Here is a 25,719-nt window from a genome sequence, read left to right as displayed (position 1 = left end):
AACTGCACCTGTCTTTGGAGGCTTTCCTCTCTGCCTGGGTGCTTTCTCCTCTGTTCATGGGGTCGCTGACTCCTCGGCCTCGAGGAGGAAGTCTGTGCCCGTGGAGGGAGGAGACGGGGCTCAGAGCCTGCCCGTCGGGCACTGAGTGACCAGCTCCACCACCTGCACTCTGTGCTCCTGGGTCAGCTTCGCACTGACAGTGTGTGATTTCCTTCCCCTCCCTCCTCTCAGGTACCACAGGCTGAGCGAGCTCGTGGAGCACGTGTTCCCACTGCTCAGCAAGGAACAGAACTCGGCTTTTCCATGCCCAGAGTTCAGCTCCTTCTGCTACTGGCGAGATCCGATCCCCAGAGTGGACTTGGACGACCTGGCCTGAGGCGGCCCCTCCAGGAGATCCTCATCTCTTGCCTTGCAGCTCGGGAAGGTGACCAGCACTTCTGCTGGACAGAGGACACTGGGCTCCCCTCCCAGCCGCAGGCGCGGGGCAAGACCTGTGTGGACAGCCACCCCCAGCAGGGACCAGGAGAGCGCCTGGAGCAGCAGGGCCCCTCCTTCACCTCCCGGGCTTGGCGGGGCTGCAGCCGGCCCCAGCGGGAGAAGGGAGGGAGGGTCGGACCGAGGGCCGAGGCCTGGGCTCCTGTCACTGGTCGGTTCTCACACATGCGCTGTGTCAGGTTGTGTGCTGGGTGCTCCTTGATTGCATCATTTAAAAGCAAGAAAAAAGTGAAATAAGAGTGGACCAAAGTATTGCACAAAGTAAAGGGTTAAATTTCCATTGGGCAATTGAAAGTGTTTCTCTGTAAAATCAGGGCTTTATTAAGGGGATCAGGGTCCACCAAACTGCACAGGCCCCATTAATGATGTTGGTCAAACCACCTGCTTACGTTCCTTCTCCGGGCTCCTCTCCCCTGCCTCTCAGAAGTGGGACAGCTGGCACCTGGCGGGGTGAGGGGGCTCATGTCCCCGCACAGATACAGGCTCTTGGGAGGAAAAGCCCCTTAGATCATCACCTTCTCATCTGTGAGACTCCATGACGGGAGATCCTTAAGTTACGTCTTGAAGCTAGCCAGAAGAAACAGCTCTGCAGGATGTGCTTGATGTCTGCTTTCAGGGAGGCCTGGGAGATGCTGGAGTGCTCGTGCAGGGGCTCCTGGGCAGGGCCCGGCCTGCCTGGCCCTCAGCTTCTGAGCTGCGGTAATGAGCTCATGTCCAAGTCTAAGCAGACAGCACCAGGGAAGGCTTCTGTCCTGTAAGCTGAGGCCTGGAGACCGGGTTGGGTGTTGACAGTCAACTGGGCACTAAAGCCGAGAGGACTGGTAGGGGAGCAGAAATGAGCAGACGCAGGCCTCCGGGTGAGGAGCAGAGCGCGAGGTCAGAGCGGAGGCCGGAGTGGGAGCTGCCGGCTCAGGCCCACCCCACTCGGGTGGCTTCCATTTCCACCTCTGCTTGTACTGGGCTGGGGGCTCTCCTTGTTTCAGTTTATTCCACTCAAAATAATACTGATGTCAAGAAGGGAAGAGGCAGCGGTGGAGAGTCCCTGGTGCCGCTCGGCCGGCTTCCCGAGAGCACTTGGGTGCGGGCAGCAGTGCGGCCCTGGACTGCGGCTCTCCGTGTGGCCCTGGACGCGGCTCTCCGTGCGGCTCTCCGTGCGGGCCTGGACGCGGCTCTCCGTGCGGGCCTGGACGCGGCTCTCCGTGTGGGCCTGGACGCGGCTCTCCTGGCGGCCCTGGACTGCGGCTCTCCGTGCGGCCCTGGACGCGGCTCTCCGTGCGGCCCTGGACGCGGCTCTCCGTGCGGCCCTGGACGCGGCTCTCCGTGCGGCCCTGGACTGCGGCTCTCCGTGCGGCCCTGGACGCGGCTCTCCGTGCGGCCCTGGACGCGGCTCTCCGTGCGGCCCTGGACGCGGCTCTCCGTGCGGGCCTGAAGGCCTGTGTGCCGGAGCGGGCAGCACCGCGTCTGCCGAGGCAGGGCGGGACCTGATTGTCCAGTGAGTGTATCTCTGTACAGTAGGCTAGGGAAGCTAGGTTTTTACACGAAGTTCTGTCCTGTTAGTGAATCAGGTTCCCCGTAGAGTGGCCGTGCCGGTACTTGATCTCATAGATGCTGCCAGTGTGTCCTCGGCTGCGTTTGCTTTAGAAGAACAGGAGCTTGATGCACTTAACCTGAGCCTAGTCGGGCCTCTGCGTACACGCAGTGGGAACATTTTTAACGTACACCTTCTGTCGGTCTTTTTAGGTTGTCCTTTAAAGAGCTTTTGACCAGACAGTTTCTTTCTTTGGACACATGGCCTTCCCAGAAGGCTCAGTGGGAGCCCGGGTCACCCAGCCCTTTCTCCCAGTGTCCACAGCACGAGGCTTTGTCATTTTGTCGCTGCAGATGGATCCAGTGGGTACATCCCCTAGTTGACATGAGTGTTTTTCCTTATTTAAGGAGTCCCTCTTGCTGAAGAGTAGGTGATGACTATTACTATAGTGTTATGAAAGTATTGTTTGTGCTGAAAACCCGTCGCCATTTGGTACAAATGACGTGTTCTTTCTGTGAAAGAGCGGTGCCCTTGAGTGTGTTTGTACACAGACCCCACGGTGGTGAGCGAGCAAGGGAGCGTTAGCCTTGCGCTGCTTTAGCTGATGGAGGACGTGGCGGGGAGATCGCAGGCAGAGGGGGCTCTTCCAGGTCGCGCTCAGCTGCTTCCCCGGTGAGACGGCCCTGCCCCCTGCCCGCGCTCCCACTCCACCTGACTCCAGTGTCTGCCTGGTGCACGTGCTGCAGCGCGTGTGGCTGTGGTGTCGTCATCTGCACTTCCCTGGTGTTAGCGAGTACACGTGTGGGCCGCAGCCGCCCGTGTGGCCTATGTGTGAGTCCTGTGTTTGCTGTGCATAGTTTTCAACTGGAAAAAGTAAAAACTGACTACTGTGACCTGCTCAAATGAAAGCTGCTGTCACAGGGAGAGCAGCTGGGGAACAGCAGCTAGTAAAAGACTGCAGTGCTTGTGCCCCGTGAGACCTCACAAGATCTTTTTTTTTTTTAAGTGAGAGGAGGGGAGGCCTTGGCCAGTTGGCTCAGTGGTAGAGTGTCGGCCTGGCGTGCAGGAGTCCCAGGTTCGGTTCCCAGCCAGGGCACACAGGGGAAGTGCCCATCTGCTTCTCCACCCCTCCCCCTCTCCTTCCTCTCTGTCTCTCTCTTCCCCTCCCGCAGCCAAGGCTCCATTGGAGCTAAGTTGGCCCCGGCGCTGGGGCCGGCTCCATGGCCTCCATCTCAGACACTAGAATGGCTCCAGTTGCAATGTAGTGATGCCCCAGATGGGCAGAGCATCACCCTCTGCTGGGCGTGCCGGGTAGATCCCTGTCGGGCACATGCGGGAGTCTATCTCTCTGCCTCCCTATATCTCACTTCTGAAAAATACAAAACAAAACAAAAATACAAAATAAAAAAGTGAGAGGAGAGGAGATAGACTCCCTGGCAACCCCCATGTGGGGCTAGCTGTCCTCAGTGCCGGGGTCACACTTAGACCAGTTGAGCCACTGGCTGTGAGACGAGAAGGGGGAGAGGGAGGGGGAGAGAGGCAGATGGTTGCTTCTCATGTGTGCCCTACCAGGGATTGAATCTTGGACGTTCCTACGCTGGGCTGATACTCGATCCACTGAGCCACTGGCCGGGGCCACAAGACATTTCAAAACAGGTAAGAAGTTAACTCTCTCTTTTGCAACTTGGTGAAAACAGACTTTTCCAGGGAATTTTAACATCTTTTCAATATCGTATTTACTCTAGGAAGCTTGTTTTCCTATTTTAGAGTGTGCTGGGTTTAGTGAAACCAGTTAAATACTGAGTTTTTGTTTCAAGTAAGTGCTCTTTCCAGGTGAAACCTATGTTTTTGGTTTGAAGGTAAGAAAGGGACGGGGAAACTTTGTTCTTTTAATAATTGCACTCTGTGATGAAGTATTTGATTATTAGGCAGCAGTGCCACTAATGAGGTTTCAGTTGTCAGAAATTAATTGTAAGCATCAGTCCAGTACTCTTACTTATGGCAAAGACCATCGTTTTAAGATAAATGGCTCATATTTTGGTCCAGTGTTTGATGTTCAAAATAAAATGTTACAACAATAAACAAGCATAAACTGAATGCATTTGACTCTTTCCTTCAGAGGACATTTAAACCATCTGTGTACTCTTGCCAGAAATTGTTGATTTCCATAAATTAGCATTTTGATCTTTGCTGACACTTAAATTTGTCTACAGAAAGGACTTCTTTTTGGTGCTTATTTTCATAAAACCTGACTCCAAAAGTGAGGCTACACCCTCAGGAACTAACCTCTTGCTTTGTAAGTTCTGCCAGGGAATGATTCATTTGTACATATGTGATTTCTGGTGTGTTCTCACTGGAGTCCTCTGGGCTGTGTTTCCCTCCCACCTCTAGCCCTTCAGGGTCCCTTGAGAGCCTGCTCATGGCCAGCCCACCTCATTAAACCCTTCCTCGGGGTGAAGACTACTTAGCAATCCTGATGTTTTCATCAGCTCAGGAGTCAAAATGAACTTGGATCAAAACCCCACACCCACACATTATTTAAATGAGCATCTTTTTATCCCCTCAGATCGCTGGGCCCTGCCAGATGCAGCATGTGCTGGGCCCCCGAGCCCTCCCGGAGTGCGCCTGCCTTCCTGTGGGAGCGCCCTGTCCTGCCGCGGGGCAGGCCATGGCCGTGGGCAGAGGTTGGGGAGGGATCTCAGCTTTTGGGGCTGTGCTTTGGGAAGAGAAAGGAAGTTCTTCACAGGGAGGTTGATTATAAAGGAAATGGCTTTTGCCCCCACAAATGGCTTCAAGCACTTTAGGGAGGAGCCGCATGGGCTCCATCCCTGAGCTCTCGTAGACCTATGTCAACTGTAGCTTCCTTCTGCTGCCCTCTGCACCCCTTAGAGTTTGCCCGGATCCTTCCTTGTCCTTCCCTGACAGGGCAGTGTGGGGAAGACGCGTATGTGTTTAGAAAGTGGCTGTGGATATGCAAAGGCACATTCAAGAATGGAAGCGTGGACTTGAGTGTGTCTCTGATCACAAATACCTCTGTCCTTTCAAACCACAAATCAAAACAGTTGGAGAGAGGTTAGAGTCACTGAGAGAGCTAGATTAATGCGCTAACATGGAAATAATTTCAGGTGCAGTATGCATTGATTTGCATTCTGTATTGCTCGGATTCTTCTGTTTTCAGTCATTTCAAGTGTGGCCATTCGTCGTGTTTCACGCGAGGAGAAACAACGTCCAGTCCTCTTTCTCTCTGCTCACCGTAGGTACTCTCCCTGTTTCTCAGCAGCAGCTCCTTTACTGAGTCCTCACTGAGGCCCAGGGCTTGACCCACTCACCCTCCCCGGCTTTCGGGGGCCCGCAGCCTCCAGCCGGGTGATGCGTGGTTTCTCTTGGCCTTTCCATTCGGAAAGATGCTTTTTCCTACATGGAGCATGATCGGGTGTTCTTCCTATTTCATCTTGAAGTGAATGCAGGACTTGCTGCAGTTCCTCTACCTTGCCTATTTGGGACACAGCTGAAATTCACCTGTTTTTCAGTAAGTGAGTCAGAATGCCCTGAGGGAAGACACGTGTTACTTGGTGCTCTCCAACCGTCTGTGGTCACTGCCTTCCAACTGTCGCACATTTATCCCCTTTGGCACCGAGTTAAGGTCTTTTCCAGGGGGTGTGAGGACAAGAGGGCAAAAGCATTTGTGTGCCAGCCGGGTTTCCGAAAGTGCGCCATTGCCCTGGGGTTTTTCCCATGAGTCATTGCTAGGAAGCCAGCGATCCTCGGACAGCCGCCCTTAGCCAGTTCCCAGCGGGGGAACAGGGTGAGAATGCCACTCCCACCCAGCCCCTCGGGTTCCTGGGCACTTCTCCCTCGCCTGGTGGTCGGGGTGAAGGGGAAGGCTCCCCTCTGCAGTGGCCAGTGGCCCCCCTGTCGTCTACCGGCAAGCAGCAGTCCGGGACAGTCCAAAGTGATTTTTATAGCATAAGCGCATGTGGGGCTGATTCAGGCCACAGGAACGTGTCTGTGTCCACATCTCTCCCTGGGCTCTGGGGGACTCGCCTCCCCCAGTGGCACTTGAGTGCCCAACAGATTGTATCCACCTGGTGAACAGAGACCACCTGGAGCTGAGGGTCTGATGTGCCTATCGGATTCTGAGGCTGCTGGAGGGGGAGGAAGGTGCCTGCACTTCCCGGGACAGAATGTGCTCTCCATGGGGGGAGGCCTGCTTCTCTCATGACCTCAGCGTTCATTTGTGTGCTCAGCTTTATGTTGGGCCTCTTGTTGCCTGGGAACCCGGGGCTCTTAAAGCCACGTCTGTGCGATGTGGGCAGCGAGCGGTCTCATTAGCGTGGGCAGCTGCTAATTAGATGTGAATTTTCAGCATCCCCTGGAGGGGCCCCTTCAGCTGCAGGGCTCACATGGGGCCTGGACCTCCAAGCACATCTGGTCTGTCTTTACAAGCAAAACAGAACCAAGAGCGCATCTTGGATGCTAAGGGGTAAGTTAATGGTTTAGATTCATTTACTCAAGCTTATCTTCTACAGTTACCAAAAAAGTCAATTACCTTTCCACAGTTTACTTTTAGCAACAACTCTCAATCCATAAGGCACCAGGTTTAATAACTCGAAGTGGTTTAGTGGTTTTACATCTTTATTGATACTCCCTGTCTTTGCACTTAAATAGTACATGTCATTCAAGGAGCCCAACAGCTGCACAGACAGTCTCACTGGATCCCTTCACAGGTGCTGAGCCCTGGTGAATCCGGCCTGGGGCGGCCCCGACTGGAATCCCAGGTCTCTTTGTGGCCACGTGCCACTTCAGTGTTTGAACTTCTCTCCTGCACGCAGTCTCAGCACAAAGCCAGCAGGGGACAGGCCTGCTCTCGGGTGAAGACTAGCCACCTGGGCCGGCCAGCCTCCTGGGACTGCATCCAGCGGCTCGCCTTCGTCAGCAGGACGCGATGCTGCAGCCTCGCCCTGCGGGGCGGCCCTGGGGGCCCAGCGTAGGCCCACGGGGAAAAGCCAGAGATGGGGCCCAGGAGGACCTGGCTCGTAGTAGGGGCGTGTCCGTCTCTTCAGCTGGCCTGTGGGAGCGACGGAAATTGGTGCCCACGTGTTTGGCTCCCTGCTGCATGCTGGGGACTCTGGGGTGTGGTGGTGGCCCCCAAAGCCAGATAAGGCCTTTATCTTGAGAGAGGTGGTGGGATGTTGGCAGAAAACTAGACCAGTGCTCCAGTTACATACATAAAGTGAATATATTAAAGCTTTCCAGGTCTTATGACTTTCCCTCGTGCCCTAGATGGGGGAAAGGAAGGGGTATAAGAAAACCCCGCTGAACGTGGAGTACATTTCATCAAAGTCTGTGTGAGCCAGCCTGCCCCCCGTCACCACGATGTTGACACCGTCCCCCGCCTTCAAGTGCACGATGAGGTGGAACGCTCCTGGGCCCCCGCACGTGTGCAGAGCCCCTGGGGGCCGGTGGTATTCCAGGAATTCTCTCCGGTAGCCAGCCGTGTGCAGCTGGGCCACGCTGGCGTTGGAGACGGACAGGACGGCTTCCACATACGCGTCCCTCTCTGGAGTGAGGGTGGCAGTGATCAGGTAGCGCCCGTCGTATGGAGCTGTGAACACCCCTGGGAGGAAGAAGGCAGACACTTGTGCTCATGTGACAGCATCACAGCCCTTTGAGACAGCGTACCAGGTCTCAGGAGAGGGAGCCCGCCTGCATCTGCCCAACCGCACGCACTGCTCTTGGCCACTCACCCTGTCTGCATAGCAAGATCCACTGCCTGATGCTTGTCACATCCAGAAGAGGGTAATACTGCAGAACCCCCGGCATCTGGCCTACTAGACCTCACCTCTGCCCAGGGCAGCTGCGGGAGAGTCCTGCCCCCGGGCGCCGTGCACCGTGCAGGGGAGTCCTGCCCCCGGGCGCCGTGCAGGGGAGTCCTGCCCCCGGGCACCGTGCAGGGGAGTCCTGCCCCCGGGCGCCGTGCACCGTGCAGGGGAGCCCTGCCCCTGGGCACCGTGCAGGGGAGCCCTGCCCCCGGGCGCCGTGCAGGGGAGTCCTGCCCCCGGGCGCCGTGCAGGGGAGGGCCCTCTGGCCTTGCTGGGACAGAGCTCTGTCTCTACCATTGCAGGCAGCCCAGTCCAGCCTAGGCACTGGCCTGCCTGGTGGAGGTGCAGGGCTGAGGCCCAGTGTGTGGCCTGCTACCCCGCCCCTAAGGTGCAGCGGGGAGGCAGCAGCCGCCCAGGTTCCAGCTGCCTTTTGGGAGGGAGTGTCCTCCATCTGAAAGTAGCCCAAAGCTAACTTGGAACCGCCGCCCAGCTCTGCCTGTGGGCATCATGTCCATAAAGCCCTGCACTGCCCCCTGAGGAGGCAGGACCCCACAACTCACAGAGCTTGCCGTGAAGCTTGGGGACAAGCACAGCCGGTTCTCCCGTGGAGGAGCCGGTTTCCCACACGGGACCAGCGTGTGGGTGGCATCCCTCATAGCCAGAAATTAGCTGATTTTCACTTAGTCCAAAGTCCACAGGTTCTGGGCCCGGGGAGGCAGGGGAGTGGTAGTAAGGGGCGTGGAGACGGCGTGAGAAAGAGGAAAGGTTTGTAGATATACCGACTGCAGAGCAGCTGCAGGCGGCCCCACAGCGGAGGCACGTCCCACACCACACCTGCCGGAGCAGCCGCTTCCCCTGGGCTCGGGAGAGCACCAGCCTGGGAACACGAAGCCCGTGCCAGGAGCTGACAGCATGGAGGCCCCGGAGCTGAAGAGGAATCTGGGTTCTGGGTCTCCACTCGCCCTGAAAAATGCCAGGCCACCCAGCCTCCTTTCCCAGCTTTTAATTGTCCGCTAAAGCTCCAGGAGTCTCCCAGGGCACCTGGGCCTGAGAGCAGACTCGGCCAGCACTCCGGACACCGGGCCTCCACGGTCCCTCCGTCCGCCTGAGTGGGGCCTTGCTCGGAGCCACCAGAATTTCCTTCACTGAGGACCTGCTCAGTGAGAAGCTCTGGGCCGCACATCCTGGGACCGTGGGAGAGTGTGGGTCACCATTCCTGCTGGCAAAGGTCCCTGACCTGTCGCAGTGGACAGGCTGTCCCCAGTACCCAGGCAGCACGGAGTGGGGGCCGTGGAGGAAGCTGTGCTTGAGAGCAAGAAGCACTTCTCCCACACTGGCTGCCTGCTCGGGCCTCGGGAGCTGTTAGACACGCAGGCTCCCCAGTGCCCCGGCAGTCATCCTGGAGGATCCGGAGTTCTGTTTTCCCAGGTTCTGCACATGATGGATGCTCACTGACACCTAAGAACCACTGCCCTAAGAACAGGTGGGATTTGGCCTGATGGCCAGGAAGGGCAAACAGGGGCGATGGCTGAGAAGGAACTCAATACCACCTCCTGGAAGTCCACCGGCCATTGCGCATGTGCACACAGCCCTTGGAGGACCCACGCTGGCACTCAGTCTGCTGGCTTTTGACAGGAGGTCTCCGGGCTCCTCAGGAGAGAACCCCCGAGGCCGCCCGGGCCCTCAGCACCTGCCTCAGAGCCCGCCCTGACTGGCCCCAGGCACGCCTGCAGCTGTTTCCCCAGGGCTGCCAATGGCCTTGTAGGGAAGCACACACAGCCCCTGGGACACGCCCGTGGGGCCCTGACCCGCCTTCCCTTCCACCGGAGACCAGATGCCCAGGTCTGGCCTGGTGGAAGGGCTCTGCCTCCAGTCCCCAGGGACAGAATCCCAGGCTCGGGGGGCGGGCTGGCGGGAAGCCCCAGAAGCAGGATCCTAGGGTGACCCGTTCTTGTGGGCCGGGGGGGGGGACAGTACGGGTGCCCCAAGCAGACCGAGGCAGCCACAGTGGTTCTGTCCCGGAGCAGGAGACCCTACACAGGCCACTCTCCCGGAAGGGATCCCGCCCTTTAGGGGGGCTCTGTTCATCATAAACCACAAGCTTCTCCCTGAGTGTGGCAGGGCGGGCTAATCTCCCGCTGGCCTGCTCCGGGTGCGAGGACGACATACTGACAGAGCCCCTCGTGGCTGCACAGTCAGGGACAAGCCACGGCGAGGGCTGGCGTGCCGACTGGAGACTCACTGCACACCCACCGGCCCTGCAGCCCGCGAGCCGGAAACCTTTGCACCAGACCCGCAACCAGAAACAGCAACGCTACCAACTGCCCCTCGAGTGCCGGCAGCTGCTGGGGCGTCTCCCCCATGCGGCTCCACTCCCAGGACCCCGGATAGCCCGCCCGCAAGACTTACCAGTTCTGGGGTCATACACGTCCCCGTCGTTGACCAGCACCTTGTTAAAGAGGACGACGCCTCCATCACTGGGGAAAGGCTTCTGGGTGAGCCCCGCAGAGAAGGACACCAGAGAAGGCACTGGAACCCCTGGAACAGACAGGACGAGGGGGTCACAGGCCGGTGGTGATGGGGCCTGGGTGCCTGTCCCGAGAGGCAGGCTCGCCATTTGATTTTTGTCTTCAAGTGAAGCACGCAGGGACGGGAGGGCAGTGGAGCTGCGTGGTGGGACAGGCACTGCTGGGGGTCTACGTGTGACACTGCCTGTATGGGTGGGCGGGGCGGGGACTGAGTAATGGGAATGCCAGGGAGTTGCTTGCTTACTGAAGAACCAGTAAAGCCTGGAGCCCCAGGGGGCTGGTCAGGGCCAGCCTAGGCTTGGGTCCACCCCGTGGTCCTCTCGGCAAGCTCCACAAGCTGGAATCATGCACGAGGGGAAATCTCATGTCTCCAGCATGACTCGGACGCTCTCTGGGGAGCCAAGTTTGCAGGGCTCCACCCACTGCCGTCAGCAGAGGCTGTGCCTGCAGCTGGCTGGTGGGGAAGGGCTGTGCCCCAGTGTCCACCCACACAAACAGCCCAGAGGGAGGAGGACACGCGGGGCAAAGGCTGCCCTGGCCTGGCAGACGCACCTGGGGCCGCTATGGGAGGTGACTTGAGGTAGCCTGAAAAACAAAATGGGAAGGGAATGGAATATCAAAATTCTAGAAAGCACCTCATCTTCCAGAGCCCCTCTTTCTCTCCCTGCTCCTCGTGCTATTTCTTTAACTAGACAAAGAGCAAGGGCACCCACTCCAAGCCACCTTCCTAGGCACAGATGCACCTGCTGCACCGGCTGCTCACTAGCCCGCCTTTCCCTGGAGCAGGAGGCTCTCCTGGGGGTGAGCTGGATGAGGGAGAGGAGGCGCTGGCTTCGCAAGCCATGGAGAGAGGTCCACAGACTGAATCGGGCTATGCTCATCTACCATGCTGCCCTCTAAGAGCACTGTCTGTCCATGGGCTTCACCTGGATGCGTGGGTGGGTGGGTGGATGGGTGGGTGGATGGGTGGATGGATGGGTGGGTGGGTGGGTGGATGGATGGATGGATGGGTGGATGGATGGGTGGGTGGGTGGATGGGTGGGTGGATGGATGGATGGATGGGTGGGTGGGTGGGTGGATGGGTGGGTGGATGGATGGATGGGTGGGTGGAAGGATGGATGGGTGGGTGGGTGGATGGATGGGTGGGTGGATGGATGGGTGGGTGGGTGGATGGGTGGATGGGTGGATGGATGGGTGGATGGGTGGATGGGTGGATGGATGGATGGATGGGTGGGTGGATGGGTGGGTGGATGGATGGATGGGTGGGTGGAAGGATGGATGGATGGGTGGGTAGATGGATGGGTGGATGGATGGATGGGTGGGTAGATGGATGGGTGGATGGATGGATGGGTGGGTGGATGGGTGGATGGGTGGGTGGGTGGGTGGGTAGATGGATGGGTGGGTGGATGGATGGATGGATGGATGGGTGGATGGATGGATGGATGGATGGGTGGATGGATGGATGGATGGATGGGTGGATGGATGGACGGACGGACAGTAGCCCAACAGTGTATAAGCATCCACAATGCATGAAACTAATAAAAAAACAAACTGCTTAAAAATATTTGTTTACATGTCATAGCCCTGAGCCTCAGTTTCCTCATCTGTAAACAGAACGAACAACTTGACAGTGCTGTCAGGAGAGCCATAAGAAATCGAGTGCCTGGTTTAGTCCTTGGCACATGGTGGGGATCCCACAAATGCTTGCTCCCCTTTCCTTCCTTCTCCGGCCTTCACCCGACACCACCCCACCGCTGCTGCCTGCCCCCCGATGCTGTGGACATAACTTGCACGGAGCACTGATTAGCCGAGCGCCAAACTAGGCTTCCCTCCCTCACGCTCACAGAAACTCCGAGGCCAGCGCAGGCCACCCGGCCGGCGGCTGTCTTTGCTGCTGCACACGCGCACACAGCACACATCTGGTTTCCCGGGAGCACTTACTGCTGGGGGATCAGCGAGTTCTCCCCGTGGCCTCGGGTTTCCAGCCCATAGGGTGCAATTCTAAGACTAACTTACTGCACTGTCCCTGGGGTGCCCGAGGCTTTGGGGGTTTCAGCAGCATGAACTGGTCCTTCAGGATCGCAGCACCTTTGGAGAGCTAAATTTTGGACCTTGTACCCTGAACCCTCAAAGCCCCTGCAGCAGACCCGGGAGGCTCGGGCCGCCCCTCCGCGTAGTCACACCCTCTGCGGCTCAGAGGGGCCTGCTGGCCGGGAGCCTTACCTGGTGCTCCTGCGAAGCCTTCCGTGCTGGGGACGGGCACCTGCCCGGTCTGGCCGTCCACCCCGTGGGGCAGGCCCCTTCCGGACACGCCCATCCTCCCCGGAGGCCCCGCCTCGCCAGTCTCCATGAAGACCCCGCTGGAGCCGGGCAGAGAGGGCAGCCCTGTCCAGCCGGGCCGCGCTGGCGGGGGCAGTGGCTGCTGGGGTCTCTTGGGCAGAGCAGGCTGCTGCTGCTCAGCGTCCTTAGAAGGTGGGGGGGCACTGGGCCTTGGCGGCAGTGGAGGGGTCAGCTCTGGATGAGATGGCTCCGTGGGGACCTCTGCCAGCTGCGGGGGCTTCTCGGGGGCCTGGGGGGCCTTCCCTCGGGGTGGAGGCGGGGGCGCTTCTGAGGGCTCCTCCGCTGAGCATTTGGGAAGTGGAAAGAAACACAGAGTTACAAACCTCAGGTTTTAGGGAGGGGGCAAGGGAGATGTTGAGGGGAATATGAGGGGGGGATGCATTCGGGGTGACCCTAGAATCTATGTAAACACAATTAATTAAAAATTTTTTTAAAAAAGCATTGTTGTAGCATCATAGTAAAAATCAGAGTGTCAAAAAAAAAACCACCTCAAGTTTGACTGCTCGGCCACAGCCCCTCGGTGAGACCGAAGTGTGTGCCTGGGCGGCTGTGCTGTGGTAGCACCGACCCAGTCGTGGGCATGGGGCACGGGGCCAGGAGCAGCAGAGCAGCCCCCCTGCGGACAGCCTGCCTGCCCTCCGGAAGGGGCCGCGTGTCCAGCTGCCCTCTGGCGCCTGGGGGCCACTACGAAGGCCAGCGGCAGCCCCCCTGCCCTGCCCTGCCCAGGGAGCGGCTTTTCAGCCTCCCGACATGATGGCTGCACTCTCCAAAACCAGCCCCAAGAACTGATTCCACTGCGTAACACACCCCAGATGCACCACCAATCAGGGCAGGCAACCTGCTGCCTTACCTTCCCACCACTAGCTCGTGGACGGCTTCACCAGCTGAGGGCGACCAGGGGAGAGACACCGAGGTGGCCCAGGCAGGTGTCAGGGAGCTCCGGCCACCTCTGCAGCCAGAGCGGCCCCAGAGCAGCAGCGGGGCCCTTGCCTCTCACCACAGCCTGGCCGTCACCAACACAGGAAGCGTCTCTTCACACCTTCCTGCCCTCTTGTGATGGCGCTGGGACACAACTGCTGCCCCCAATAAATACATTTTTGGAACTAGCCTGCCTTATCTAAAAATCACCAGGACTGGCCGGATACCACCCTCAGAAGCCACACACACACACACACACACACACACACCCCACTCTGGGCCCCCATGGTGCCTGCAATACCCAGGTTCTGCGGCTATACAATTTTGTCCTGGCAAAATCGGTGACTGCATTCTGACCCACTGTCTAGTTTAATTTTACTACTAAGGTAATTATGACACATTAAACACACACCCTCTCTACCCACAGAGCTGGGCTGCTCAGCCACCCCCACCCCAGAGGGAGCTGGTTTCTCACACCCCGCCTTTCCTGCCGAGCGCTCCGTGAGAGAACTGAGCCCTGCAGAGAGCAAGGCGGAGGGACCCTGTCCTCCGTTCTCCCAAGGAAATACAGAGCTAGGACCACTCTAGATGAGAAGGTAATTCATGCCAATCAGTGGAATGGGTCAGGCCCAATTCTCTTCAGGACCCTGTTTAGGAAGGGTTGGGTTAGAGAAACAGGCAGAGGGATTCGGACACGGAGGTATCAGCCACGGTGGAGGACAGGGAACAGTCTGAAGACACTAAGGCACAGTCTGCACACTGAATTAGGAGGCTCCCAGCACCTTTCCCCTGCTCAGCTTCCGGGATACTTATTAGCTAGCTCAGGTCAGAGACAAAAGGGACCTTCAAATAGACTCCAGAGGGAAGCCCACAGGCGGGAAGCCCTATCTGTGCCTCATCTTTAACTATGAACCACAGTCAAGATCACTTGACGTGCAAGGAAAGCCTTCAATATGAAAGATCCAAACCAAAACAGCCATCCAACCAACTAAGGCAAAGAACTCTGAAGAAACAGACAACGCGGGAAAATAAACATGTTATACCCTCAGAGAAACAGAAGACATCATCTAAGAGGCAAGAACAGACTGATATATATAAAAAAGAAAAAGGAGCCCTGGCCGGTTGGCTCAGCGGTAGAGCGTCGGCCTGGAGTGCAGGGGACCCAGGTTCGATTCCCGGCCAGGGCACATAGGAGAAGCGCCCATTTGATTCTCCACCCCCACCCCCTCCTTCCTCTCTGTCTCTCTCTTCCCCTCCCGCAGCCAAGGCTCCATTGGAACAAAGATGGCCTGGGCGCTGGGGATGGCTCCTTGGCCTCTGCCCCAGGCGCTAGAGTGGCTCTGGTCGCGGCAGAGCGACGCCCCGGAAGGGCAGAGCATCGCCCCCTGGTGGACAGAGCATCGCCCCTGGTGGGCGTGCTGGGTGGATCCCAGTCGGGCGCATGTGGGAGTCTGTCTGACTGTCTCTCCCCGTTTCCAGCTTCAGAAAAATACAAAAAAAAAAAAAAAAAAAAGGACATGGTAAGGATGAGACGTTGCTGATCTAAAATATGCTTGCCAAAAGGAAGAAGATTTAATGAAAGAGTTGCTAGATAAAATCAAAATGACCTTTCAGAAGATAGGATAGGAAGACAAAAGGATGGGCAATAGGAGCGAATAAGAAAATCAGAGGGTCAACCCAGAAGTCTTTGCCAAGAAAAACTGGGATGTAGGGATGGTGAGATGGTAAGGAGAGAATTATCAAATACATACACAATTTTTCACACTGAAGAAGATAATCCCAGTGCAATTCTTGAAAAAAGACCCAAACCAAGGCATATTCTGAACACTGAGGATAAACAGGAGATCGTATAAGCTTTCAGGGGAAAAAGGGTTTTTCAGGTGACTTTGAATGAGAAGGGGCGCATCAGGCTTCTCAACAACAGTATTAGAAAGTGGAAAACGAGACCAGCACCTGGTAATTTTGAGAGAACGTCATTATTAACCTTGAATTCCATAGCCAGCCACAACCGTCTGTCGATTAGACTACTAGAAAAAAGACATGTTTAAGACATGCCATATTTATAAACCAAACAAAACTCTCCCTCAAGCATAGTTTCTTTAAAAAAAAAAAAAAAACAATTGAGCCTGACCAGTGGTGGCTCAGTGGATAGAGCATCAACTGGGATGCTGAGGTCCACGTTTGAAACCCCAAGGTCGTTGGCTTAAGAGCAGACTCATCCAGCTTGAGCACGGGATCACAGACAGGAAGCCAAGATTGCTGGCTTGAGCCCAAGGTCGCTGGCTTGAGCAAGGGGTCACTGGTTTGGCTTGAGCCCCCCAGCCAAGGCACATATGCGAAGCAATCAATGAACAATTAAAATGCTGCAACTACGAGTTGATGCTTCTCATCTCTCTCCCTTCCTGTGTCTGTCTGTCTATCTATCTGGCTCTCAAAAAAGAAAGAGAGAGAGAGAGAGGGAGAGAGAGAGAGAGAGAGAGAGAGAGAGAGAGAATTGGAAAATGTGCTCCACTGAAACAAGAAAGTGAACCATGAAAGAAAGAAACTTTTTTTTCCTTCTTTTTTCCAAGTGAGAGAAGGGGAAATAGAGAGAGACTTCCACATGCGCTTCGACCTGGATCCACCCAGCAACCCTCGTCCGGGGCCGATGCTCTGCCCATCTGGGGCCATGCTCGCAACTGAGCTATTTTTAGCATCTGAGGTGGAGGCTCCATGGAGCCATCCTCAGGGTCTGGGGCTGATATATTCAAACCAATTGAGCCATGGCTGCAGGAGGTGGGGAAAGAGAGGGAGAAGGAGAAGGGGAAGAGAAGCAGATGGTCGCTTCTCATGTGTGCTCTGACCAGGAATCAAATCTGGGACATCCACACCCGTCCAATGCTCTGCCACTGAGCCAACTGGCCAGGGCTGAAAGAAAGAAACGAAGTAAAGAAAAGGGTCTTAGACAGGAAAGAGGTTCAGGAAATTTCTAGGATGGTAGTGAAGGAAGTTTCAGCCTCCTAGCAAGACTAGAGAAGCTGTTCAGATTGGATGAGGAAGAGAATTCCAGGAGGGGAGTCAACAAATACGATTCATTTGATTCTGTGGAAAACTGTATTAAGAGAGTGCTGAAGGGCGAGAAGACTTCAAAACAGATACATAAAATCTAGCCAATAACGCAACACTACTACTAATTCAGCAAAAAAGCAAAACCGAAAGTGTTAGCTATGATTGAGCTGTTTACCTCATAGTAGCATCAGGATTGACTTGATTTTTGTGGGAGCGGGAGGAGGGGAAGCAGGGAGACATGAGAGACTCTAATATGTAGGCCGTCTGTAGCTGACAAGTAATATAATCTATAACATCTAAATACTACAATCTACAATATCTGCATAGAGACATCTAAAGCTAATAAATCAATTTAGAAGTATGGAGGCGAGTGTCAAGGGGGACGGGGACCGAAAGAGTGGCACGTGTCTGCCCCCGGGAGCGAGAAGGGCGAAGGGAGGTGTGGGGCAGTGATGCTGACTTTTGTTATAAGCGTCTCAGCACTACTTTTCCTATTCGTATAAATGTAATTGTAGCAGACACTCACCACGGGCCTGTTTCTTCCTATCCCTTCCCGGCATGCTTAAGTCCGTTGCTTTTCTTTTCTTTTCTTTTTTTTTTTTTTTTTTTTGTATTTTTCTGAAGCTGGAAACCGGGAGAGACAGTCAGACAGACTCCCGCATGCGCCCGACCGGGATCCACCCAGCATGCCCACAAGGGGGCAACGCTCTGCCCACCAGGGGGCGATGCTCTGCCCCTCCGGGGCATAGCTCTGTTGCAACCAGAGCCACTCTAGCACCTGGGGCAGAGGCCAAGGAGCCATCCCCAGCGCCCGGGCCATCTTTGCTCCAATGGAGCCTCGCTGCGGGAGGGGAAGAGAGAGACAGAGAGGAAGGAGAGGGGGAGGGGTGGAGAAGCAGATGGGCGCTTCTCCTGTGTGCCCTGGCCAGGAATCGAACCTGGGACTTCTGCATGCCAGGCCAACGCTCTACCGCTGAGCCAACCGGCCAGGGCCAAGTCTGTTGCTTTTCCATCTTCTCTTCCGCCCTCCTTACTGGTTCCCGGTTCAGAAGTCATCCTTCCTTCTCAGGCACATTGCTGCCCAAATCCGGCATCACTCCCGCCTGTTCACCCCTCTTTCCTCCCTCCCCACCAACTTTTCCCTTTAAGCCTCAGTGTAGGTGTCTCCTTCTGAAATTCAAAAATACTTTTCCTCAATCCTAAAACCCTCAGTGAATTACAGTCAACCAAGTACCTTAAAATAGCAAAGTCTGGCCCCTCAGACAGGTCCTTCTTTTTTTTTACCTCTTCCCATCAAGTCCTGCACACCAGCTGTCACTCTGAAATCCAGCCCTTCTCCTGGTCACCTCATCCAGGCACTGAGAGTCACAGCTTCCTCCTCCTTCTCCCTTAACTAACACACACGCATACACACATGCATGCACGCAGGCGCACACACACATGCACACACGCACACATCTGTTGCTAAGTCCAGCTGATTTTAATTCTGAAATATTTTGGCTCCTTCCTCCACACTTTTTACACAATGCTCTTTAGAAAGCATTTGAGTCACCTTCTCCCTGCTCAAAAATCTTCCGTTGTTTTCCACTGCTCATCAAACCAAATCGAACCTTATCCGTCTGACATCCCGAGTCCCCACTACCTGCCCGTCTCCTCCTGCAGGCTGAATGCAGTACCTCCGTGGTGCTCTGAGCTCCATTCCTTTGTGCCTCTGCTTGCACTGTTTGCACTCCCTCAGTGGCCTCTGCTGGCTCTCTCACTGAGAGAAACCCACGGACTGAAAGAGTGGCCCGTGTCTGCCCCCGAGAGTGAGAAGGGCGACGGGAAATGTGGGGCAGTGATGCTGATTTTCGTTATAAGCGTCTCAGCACTATTTTTCCTATTCGTATAAATGTAATTGTAGCAGACACTCGGCACGGGCCCATTTCTTCCCATCCCTTCCCGGCATGCTTAAGTCTGTTGCTTTTCCATCTTCTCTTCCGCCCTCCTTACTGGTTCCCGGTTCAGAAGTCATCCTTCCTGAGTCCCAGCTCACACACCACCTGCTCCGTGAGTCGGCCCAGTAGGACCTGAAACATTCTGTGTCTGAACCATGAGGCTCTTTGGTCCTCCAGAGATTCTTTTACTTTCTTCTCTTTACTCTCTTGCTGGGTGATGAGGACACACTTTAATGATCTTTATCCCCAGGGCTAGGCACAGGGCCTGGCACGTGTAAGTGCCCGGTGAAAAGAAGGAGGCTGGAAGTATGGCACGGACTATGGGCCCCACCCACATTCCTGCCAGCCATTAAACTAGCTCCCTAAGTTTGCCAATGACTGCCTCTGTGGGGGCTGCTAACTGGTCACAGAGACAGCGCTAGCTCTCTCTGTCATGGCCATGACTCCCTCAACACTCAGGCCCATCACACCGAGCGGAATTCAGAGGAAAAAGCACGAACAAATACAGTGCTTGGGCCAGTCTCCACTAATGGCCTCGGGGAATCCGTCCACGAGAGCTGGGTGAGCTCCGAACCTCCCGTCATGTCACAGCAAGAGTAACAAGAAGGCTGCAGGGACGGACGGCATAGCCCCAGCCTGGCCTCCGCAGTGTCACGTGGTGCTCCTGATTTACTACAGTTATGAGCGCTGAAACAAAGACTAGACAGTGTTTTGCTCATTCTGGGAAGATAACTCTCTGGCAGTCAACGTCTTTCTGAATTGAACATATGTTTCTAATTCAGAGAGTGACCATTTGAATCGAGTTCCTAGGAGCCCAGGGTTGCTGCCCTGCTTTACTGCGTGAGGAGTGGCGAGGAATGGGTCAGCCACACGTGTCCTGGCTCCGGTGCTGAGAACCCTGCCCTGTGGCACTGTCCTGATGCCAACATGTGGCCTCGTGCCACCGGGAGCAGGTCAGACATGACACAGCCTTACCGTGGATGGACCCGACACTTGGGTAATGAAATCCACTCCCTCTCCTTTTAAGTTCTTAGTAAAAGCCGATTTCAATTTTCCTAGAACAAGGATCTGCCTTTAAAAGTCCTCAGAAACCCATGAGGCTGATGCGCTAAGAACATGTGTCTTCTGGCTTGTCAATGCCCTGTGTCCCCGACAAGAGCCGAGTAGTCTGTCCCCTCCTGCAGCCACCCAGGGACCCGGAGGCAGGCCGGCTGCACTGTGAATTTAAGTCATAAAAATTAAGGCTCCTGAGCATGTTCCCAGTGCCTTAGTGGTGTCTCAGCACCGAACAAGAATCTGTGCGGACAGACACTGGCCTTAGACATTAGCGTCAGTGTCACGCGCTGGCTGTGGGGAGGCAACTGAACCCTCGCAAGTCCTTAGCCCCCTCTGTTACCAGGTTAACCTGGCCACACCTCCTGTCACCCAGGCAGCCCTCAGGGCCAATCAGATGACGGGCGGGGTGTGAGCATGCTTCCCCAGTGGTAAAACACAGCCAGAGACGGTGCAATTCCTCAGAAGTCAGGTTCCAGTGAAAGGCAATCTGCCCGGCATCTGGAGCACCTGTCTGCAGACCAAACGCTGCAGCCACAGAAGTATTTTAAAGATGTCAACCAAGAGAACTGGCTTTAAAAAAAATTCATCACATGCTGACACGGGGTAGCAAATTGGTGGGACACAAGATGTGCTACGTTGAGCAGTGAACGCGCAGTTCCTGGGGACAGGCCCAAGCCAACACTGACCGAGGTGACAAACGCCGGCTCACCCTGCTCACCGGGCAGTTCAGAGCAGCTGCAGCCCCCATCGCAGGCAGGGTGGGCCACGGGAAGGGGCTTCTTGAGGAAATGGTCACCGATCTTCCTTTCAGGAAGGCTGAGGTGACAGCAGGTGAACTTGCCCTCTAAACGGAGGACATGTAAGTACATGAAAGGCTGACGAGGCAATCAACAGAAAACCTGGCTTGTCCCCCGACGACACAGGGAGGGAGCGCGTGTACTCCCTGGAATGGCTCCCCCCTCACCAGACGGCAGCCTACACGCTGCTTCTGGCTTTGGTTGGAATGAACAGAAAAACACCCTCCCACTGGTACCAGGGAGCACAGTGCTGGAGACAGCACAGAGGGGCCCGCTGACTCTTCCCGGGAGGGCAGAGCCAAGTGGGCCGAGCCTAGAGAGCGAGTCCAGATGGGACCACAGAGAAAGCCCACGGAGTCAGGCTAAACAGGGAAAATGGGACAACTTCTAACACTTCTAACAAGGACAACACTGAAATACAGTAAGTCCCTGAGTTACAAATATCCAACTTACATGCCAGTTGCACTTACGAATGGAGCACCACAAGGGCTACTGGTAATCAGCTGCAGTCAGACATCAGCAAAATGATGTCATCGAGTTACTCAACTCCCAAAGAACTAACCAGTGAAGACCTTATGGAGCTGGAGCAGCAGATGATAGCATTTAGGGAAGAAAACAGGAACTCAGAAACTCCTGAACCAAAATGTTTTCTACAAAAGAGCTAGCTGATGTTCTTCATTTTACTGAAGCAGGAATGGTAAAATTAGAGGACCAACACCCTGATACACAGAGGTTCACCAAAGTTTACCGCACAGTTACTGAAGACCTGAGATGCTACAGGGCCATTTATGATGAAAAGAAAAGCTCTGTACAAACCTCCCTGATGCCTACTTTAAGAAACTGACTCTTGCCTGACCCGGCAGTGGTGCAGTGGATAGAGTGTCAGACTGGGATGCGGAGGACCCAGGTTTGAAACTCTAACGTCGCCAGCTTAAGTGCGGGCTCATTCTGCTTGAGCGTAGGGTTGCTGGCTTGAGTGTGGGATCATAGATATGACCCCATGGTCGTTGACTTAAAGCCCAAGGTCGCTGACTTGTGCCCAAGGTCACTGGCTTGAGCAAGGGGTCACTCGCTCTGCTGCAGCCCCCTGGTCAAGGCACATATGAGAAAGCAATCAATGAACAACTAAGTAGACTAAGGAACTGCAATGAAAAATTGATGCCTCTCATCTCTCTCCCTTCCTGTCTGTCTGTTCCTATCTGTCCCTCTCTCTGTCTATCTCTCTGTCCCTGTCACACACAAAAAAGAAAAGAAAGAAAAAGAAACTGACTCTTTCTAACACCAGTCTCATCCTCTTCAACAAGTCCATCATCTTCTGCATCATTCAGGATTGCTTAAGGTTGTATTTAAAAATATTTAAGTGTCGCCCTGGCCGGTTGGCTCAGCGGTAGAGTGTCGGCCTGGCGTGCGGGGGACCCGGGTTCGATTCCCGGCCAGGGCACATAGGAGAAGCGCCCATTTGCTTCTCCACCCCCCACCCCCTCCTTCCTCTCTGTCTCTCTCTTCCCCTCCTGCAGCCGAGGCTCCACTGGAGCAAAGATGGCCCGGGCGCTGGGGATGGCTCCTTGGCCTCTGCCCCAGGCGCTGGAGTGGCTCTGGTCGCGGCAGAGCGACGCCCCGGAGGGGCAGAGCATCACCCCCTGGTGGGCAGAGCATCACCCCTGGTGGATGTGCCAGGTGGATCCCGGTCGGGCGCATGCGGGAGTCTGTCTGTCTCTCCCCGTTTCCAGCTTCAGAAAGAAAGGAAAAAAAAAAGAGAATAAAAATATTTAAGTGTCCTTGCTGGTTAGCTCAGTGGGCTAGAGCGTCATCCCGAAGTACAGAGGTTGCTGGTTCGATCCCTGGTCAAGGCACATACAGAAACAGCTTGATGTTCCTGTTCCTGTCTCTGTCTCTCTCTGTCCCACTTCAACTCTCATTAAAATCAATCAATAAATATTAACAAGTAAAATAAAATAAAAATGTTTAAGTATTTATATGCACCGGAAGGTAAAAATAAATACTGTGTTAAGACAAACATCTAAGTCGCATTTAAATGTACTGTTTCAACTTACACACAAATTCAACTTAAGAACAAACCTACAGAACCTGTCTTGTTCGTAACCAGGGACGACTGCACAGATACTGCTTTGCTTGCATTTGGTAAAATCTGTGGCAGTACATCTGAAACGGAAAGTATGTCACTGAATCTCAGGGAAGAGCTCTAGCTTATCTGAGTGAGCATCAGCATCACCTGGGAATTTGGTTTTTGGCAGAAATACACAAGCTGATTCTGAAATGTATATGGAAAGGCAGAGAGGATCTACATTACCTGATGTCCAGACTCACTGTATATAAGGCTGCAGTAATCAAGACATAAGGAAAGACCCGTCAATACTGAACAGAACAGAGTTCGTAACGACCCATTCATGCACAGTCACCCTTGTGCGGGTGGCAGGTGTCAAAGTCAGTGGCTTTATTCTGTCCTCACCTGTGTCTCCCCTTCTTTCTGGGTAAAGTGGGTCCTAGGCAGTTGTCCCCTGATGCCCCTGAGCTGGCCTGCCTTCCACTTCCAGGACTAGAGCTAAAGATATATTGTTCACTCTCTCCCTCACCCTCTATTTTATTTATTGATTTCTAGAAAGAGAGGAAGGGAAAGAGACAGAGAGAGAAACATTGATTTGATGTTCCACTTCTTTCTGCATTCATCGGTTGATTCTTGTATGTTTCCTGACTGGATCAAGCCCACAACCTAAGCATGTCGGGATGATGCTCTAACCAACCACCCGCCCAGGGCCTAACAGTTTATTGTTTTAATTACAAATGTAATTACAGACTCCTGGATCTCACCTCATCCCAGCTGAACAGGAATCCCCTGGAGCTCCCAGAGGATTCTGCCTGTAGCTGTGGGAGAGCTCAGTCCTCAGAACTCTGCACTTCGAAATTCAAGGTTAGGATGGAGAAAAGCGGATGCTATTCATACACCTAAAGAGCGCCACAAAAACCAGATGCCTGTAGGGTCAAAGGCGGCATGTTGTCTGCAGTCAGTCTGGTCCGAGTATGCAGTTTATATAGCCTGTAAATATGTCCATTACACTCCAAGTCCATCATGCTGTCTTAGCCCTAAGCTGGCTTCAAAATGGACCAATTTCAAGTTAAGAGCAAAAAAACCCATCATAACACCTGCATCAGGCCACTTCCCCCCCAGCCGGACTTCATGCTTAGATACGGATTTGAAAAATCATGCATTTCCATTCTTCAGCACATCTTAAATTAAGCAACTTGGTATTGATGGGATTCTTAAATCTGAAACACTTCTAAATGAAACATTACTAATATAATTGAAGTAGTATAAATAAGAAATTACTCAAAAACGCCTGACTGGTTTGAGCGTAGGCTCTCCAGCTTGAGTGCGGGGTCGCTGGCTTGAGTGTGGAATCATTGATATGATCCCAGGGTCACAGTGACTTGAGCCCAAAGGTCACTGGCTTGAGCAAGGGGTCACTGGCTCGGCTGGAGCCTCCCAGTTAAGGTACTTAGGAGAAATAATCAATAAACAACTAAAGTGACACAACTACAAGTTGATACTTCTCATCTCCTCCCCCCCCCCCCCCCCCCCCCGCCGCCAAAAAAATAAAGCAAGAAAGAAATTACCCAAAGACATGAGAAGAAACAGGTGGGCGATCAGAAAGGGCAGTGACGCTGCTGTGTCGAGGATGTTGAAACGACGTTGTGGCATCTAGGCAGGCACCCTTCCTGGAACCGTGACGCAGGGAAAGGGAGCTTCCCTGTTGCACAGAAACGCTCTGCCTCAGCCTCTGCTCGGGGAGCCCCAGGTTTCTCAACACCGGAACTCCCCTTCTCTGCCGACTATACGAGGAACAGTACAAACGCCGCAGTCAGCCGGGCTCAGCCTCTCTGTCAGACCAGGAGCAGGCGGGCAGGTGCCGGCTGCCCATGGCCGCGGCCAGTCCCGGTGTTGGGGATGCTGGCCGTGCAGGCTGCAGGGTCCTGGTCCCGGGCAGAGGACAGACCCTGCCGGTCACCCTCACCTGGGGATGGACACTGGAGCTGCCAGCGGCCGCAGCCGGTCCCGGTGTTGGGGATGCTGGCCGTGCAGGCTGCAGGGTCCTGGTCCTGGGTAGAGGACAGACCCTGCCGTTCACCCTCACCTGGGGATGGACACTGGAGCTACTGGCAGCAGGGACACTCCCTACTTGACTGACTTCGGTGAGGATGAAACTGCGCAGCTTGGGGACAAGATGCCACTAAAGGAAAGGGAGAGGAGGGTGCTGATGAGAAGGTGTGAAGGGACAGTGCCCACACCCGGCTGTGAAAACGGGAATGACTGTGTCCATGCAGAGGACAGAACCCCTCAGCCGTGTCGGACAGAAGAACAAAGGAGGAAGGAACCTCCTTGTTCCTTAGAAGCTAATGTATCCCTGAGTGCCAAGCCTCTGGGCGCTGCAAGTACACTGCTCAGAGAAATTAGGGGATATTTCAAAATGAATATGAAGTGATCAAATATCCCCTAATTTTTGTGCACAGTGTATTTGAGCATGAATCCTGAATGCTAAGGAGGAGGGTTTCTGGGCTTTTTACACTTTCTACCCAATCCACAGTTTATAAGTTCAGCCGAGAGCAGACTGAACATCCAGAGGGTTAAAATAATAGGTAATATTTATTGAGTGATTACCAAGGACTATGTAATACTCCACTGCCGAGGATATCAATCTTCTTAACAACTTTTAAGGTATTATTATCATTACCTTTTCCAATTAACAGATGTGGAAAGTGAGGCATTAGGTAGATAAATAACTTAGCCAAAGTTAAAAAGTATGGGTTTAGATGGAATTGCAAACCTGAGAAATACTAATCTCTTCCTGTCTAAAAATCCTCTCATAGTTTCTTATTATACTTAAAATCCAAGTCCTTTACCATAGCCAAAAAAATCCTACATAATCTGGGTCCTACCCGCTCTTTGACTTCACTGTCTAGGACTTCCCCTTGCTCACAGACTTGCTCAAACTGGCATTCTGATTTTCAAACAGGGCCAATTTATTCCTGCCTCAGGGCCTTTGAACATGCTGTTTCCTCTACCGGGAACATCTGTCCCACAGATCTCTGCAGGGCTTGCCCCTCATTTCATTCATGTATATGGTCAAATATTATCTCCACTGAGCAGCCCTCCCTGATCACTCACTTAAAATATATTGTCCCCTAATCTCGACTGCCTAGCTCTGTTATATCTTTCCTCACACGCTGACCGCT

The 25,719-nt window shown here is 54.4% G+C and overlaps 2 protein-coding genes and 1 long non-coding RNA gene across 4 annotated transcripts in view; 1 reads left to right on the top strand and 2 right to left on the bottom strand.

Moving 5' to 3' along the window:
• LPIN2 (lipin 2) overlaps nucleotides 1-1,711 on the top strand; it is an 88,075-nt gene extending 86,364 nt beyond the window's left edge. For both annotated transcript variants that reach the window (XM_066353521.1, XM_066353519.1), the window contains exon 20: nucleotides 232-1,711. In XM_066353521.1, coding sequence (XP_066209618.1) covers nucleotides 232-376 — 145 coding nt within the window. In that variant the 3' untranslated portion in view covers nucleotides 377-1,711. The remainder of the gene's footprint in view (nucleotides 1-231) is intronic.
• On the bottom strand, nucleotides 727-4,114 carry LOC136383536 (uncharacterized). Its single transcript, XR_010747424.1, has 2 exons — nucleotides 1,733-4,114; nucleotides 727-1,598 (listed from the first exon to the last, which is right to left on the bottom strand). It is a non-coding gene; the product is annotated as an uncharacterized lncRNA (long non-coding RNA).
• A 2,534-nt stretch (nucleotides 4,115-6,648) lies between these two features.
• Nucleotides 6,649-25,719, bottom strand: part of EMILIN2 (elastin microfibril interfacer 2) — a 58,039-nt gene continuing 38,968 nt past the window's right edge. The window contains exons 5-8 of the mRNA XM_066353045.1: nucleotides 12,597-12,995; nucleotides 10,926-10,958; nucleotides 10,255-10,383; nucleotides 6,649-7,640 (exon numbers count right to left, since the gene is read on the bottom strand). Coding sequence (XP_066209142.1) covers nucleotides 7,303-7,640; nucleotides 10,255-10,383; nucleotides 10,926-10,958; nucleotides 12,597-12,995 — 899 coding nt within the window. The 3' untranslated portion in view covers nucleotides 6,649-7,302. The remainder of the gene's footprint in view (nucleotides 7,641-10,254; nucleotides 10,384-10,925; nucleotides 10,959-12,596; nucleotides 12,996-25,719) is intronic.

Source organism: Saccopteryx leptura, chromosome 11 (genome assembly GCF_036850995.1).
Source record: "Saccopteryx leptura isolate mSacLep1 chromosome 11, mSacLep1_pri_phased_curated, whole genome shotgun sequence".
NCBI classification, from domain to species: domain Eukaryota; kingdom Metazoa; phylum Chordata; class Mammalia; order Chiroptera; family Emballonuridae; genus Saccopteryx; species Saccopteryx leptura.
Note: the sequence above shows the minus strand (reverse complement) of the source record. Positions and strands in the feature narration are given on the sequence as shown.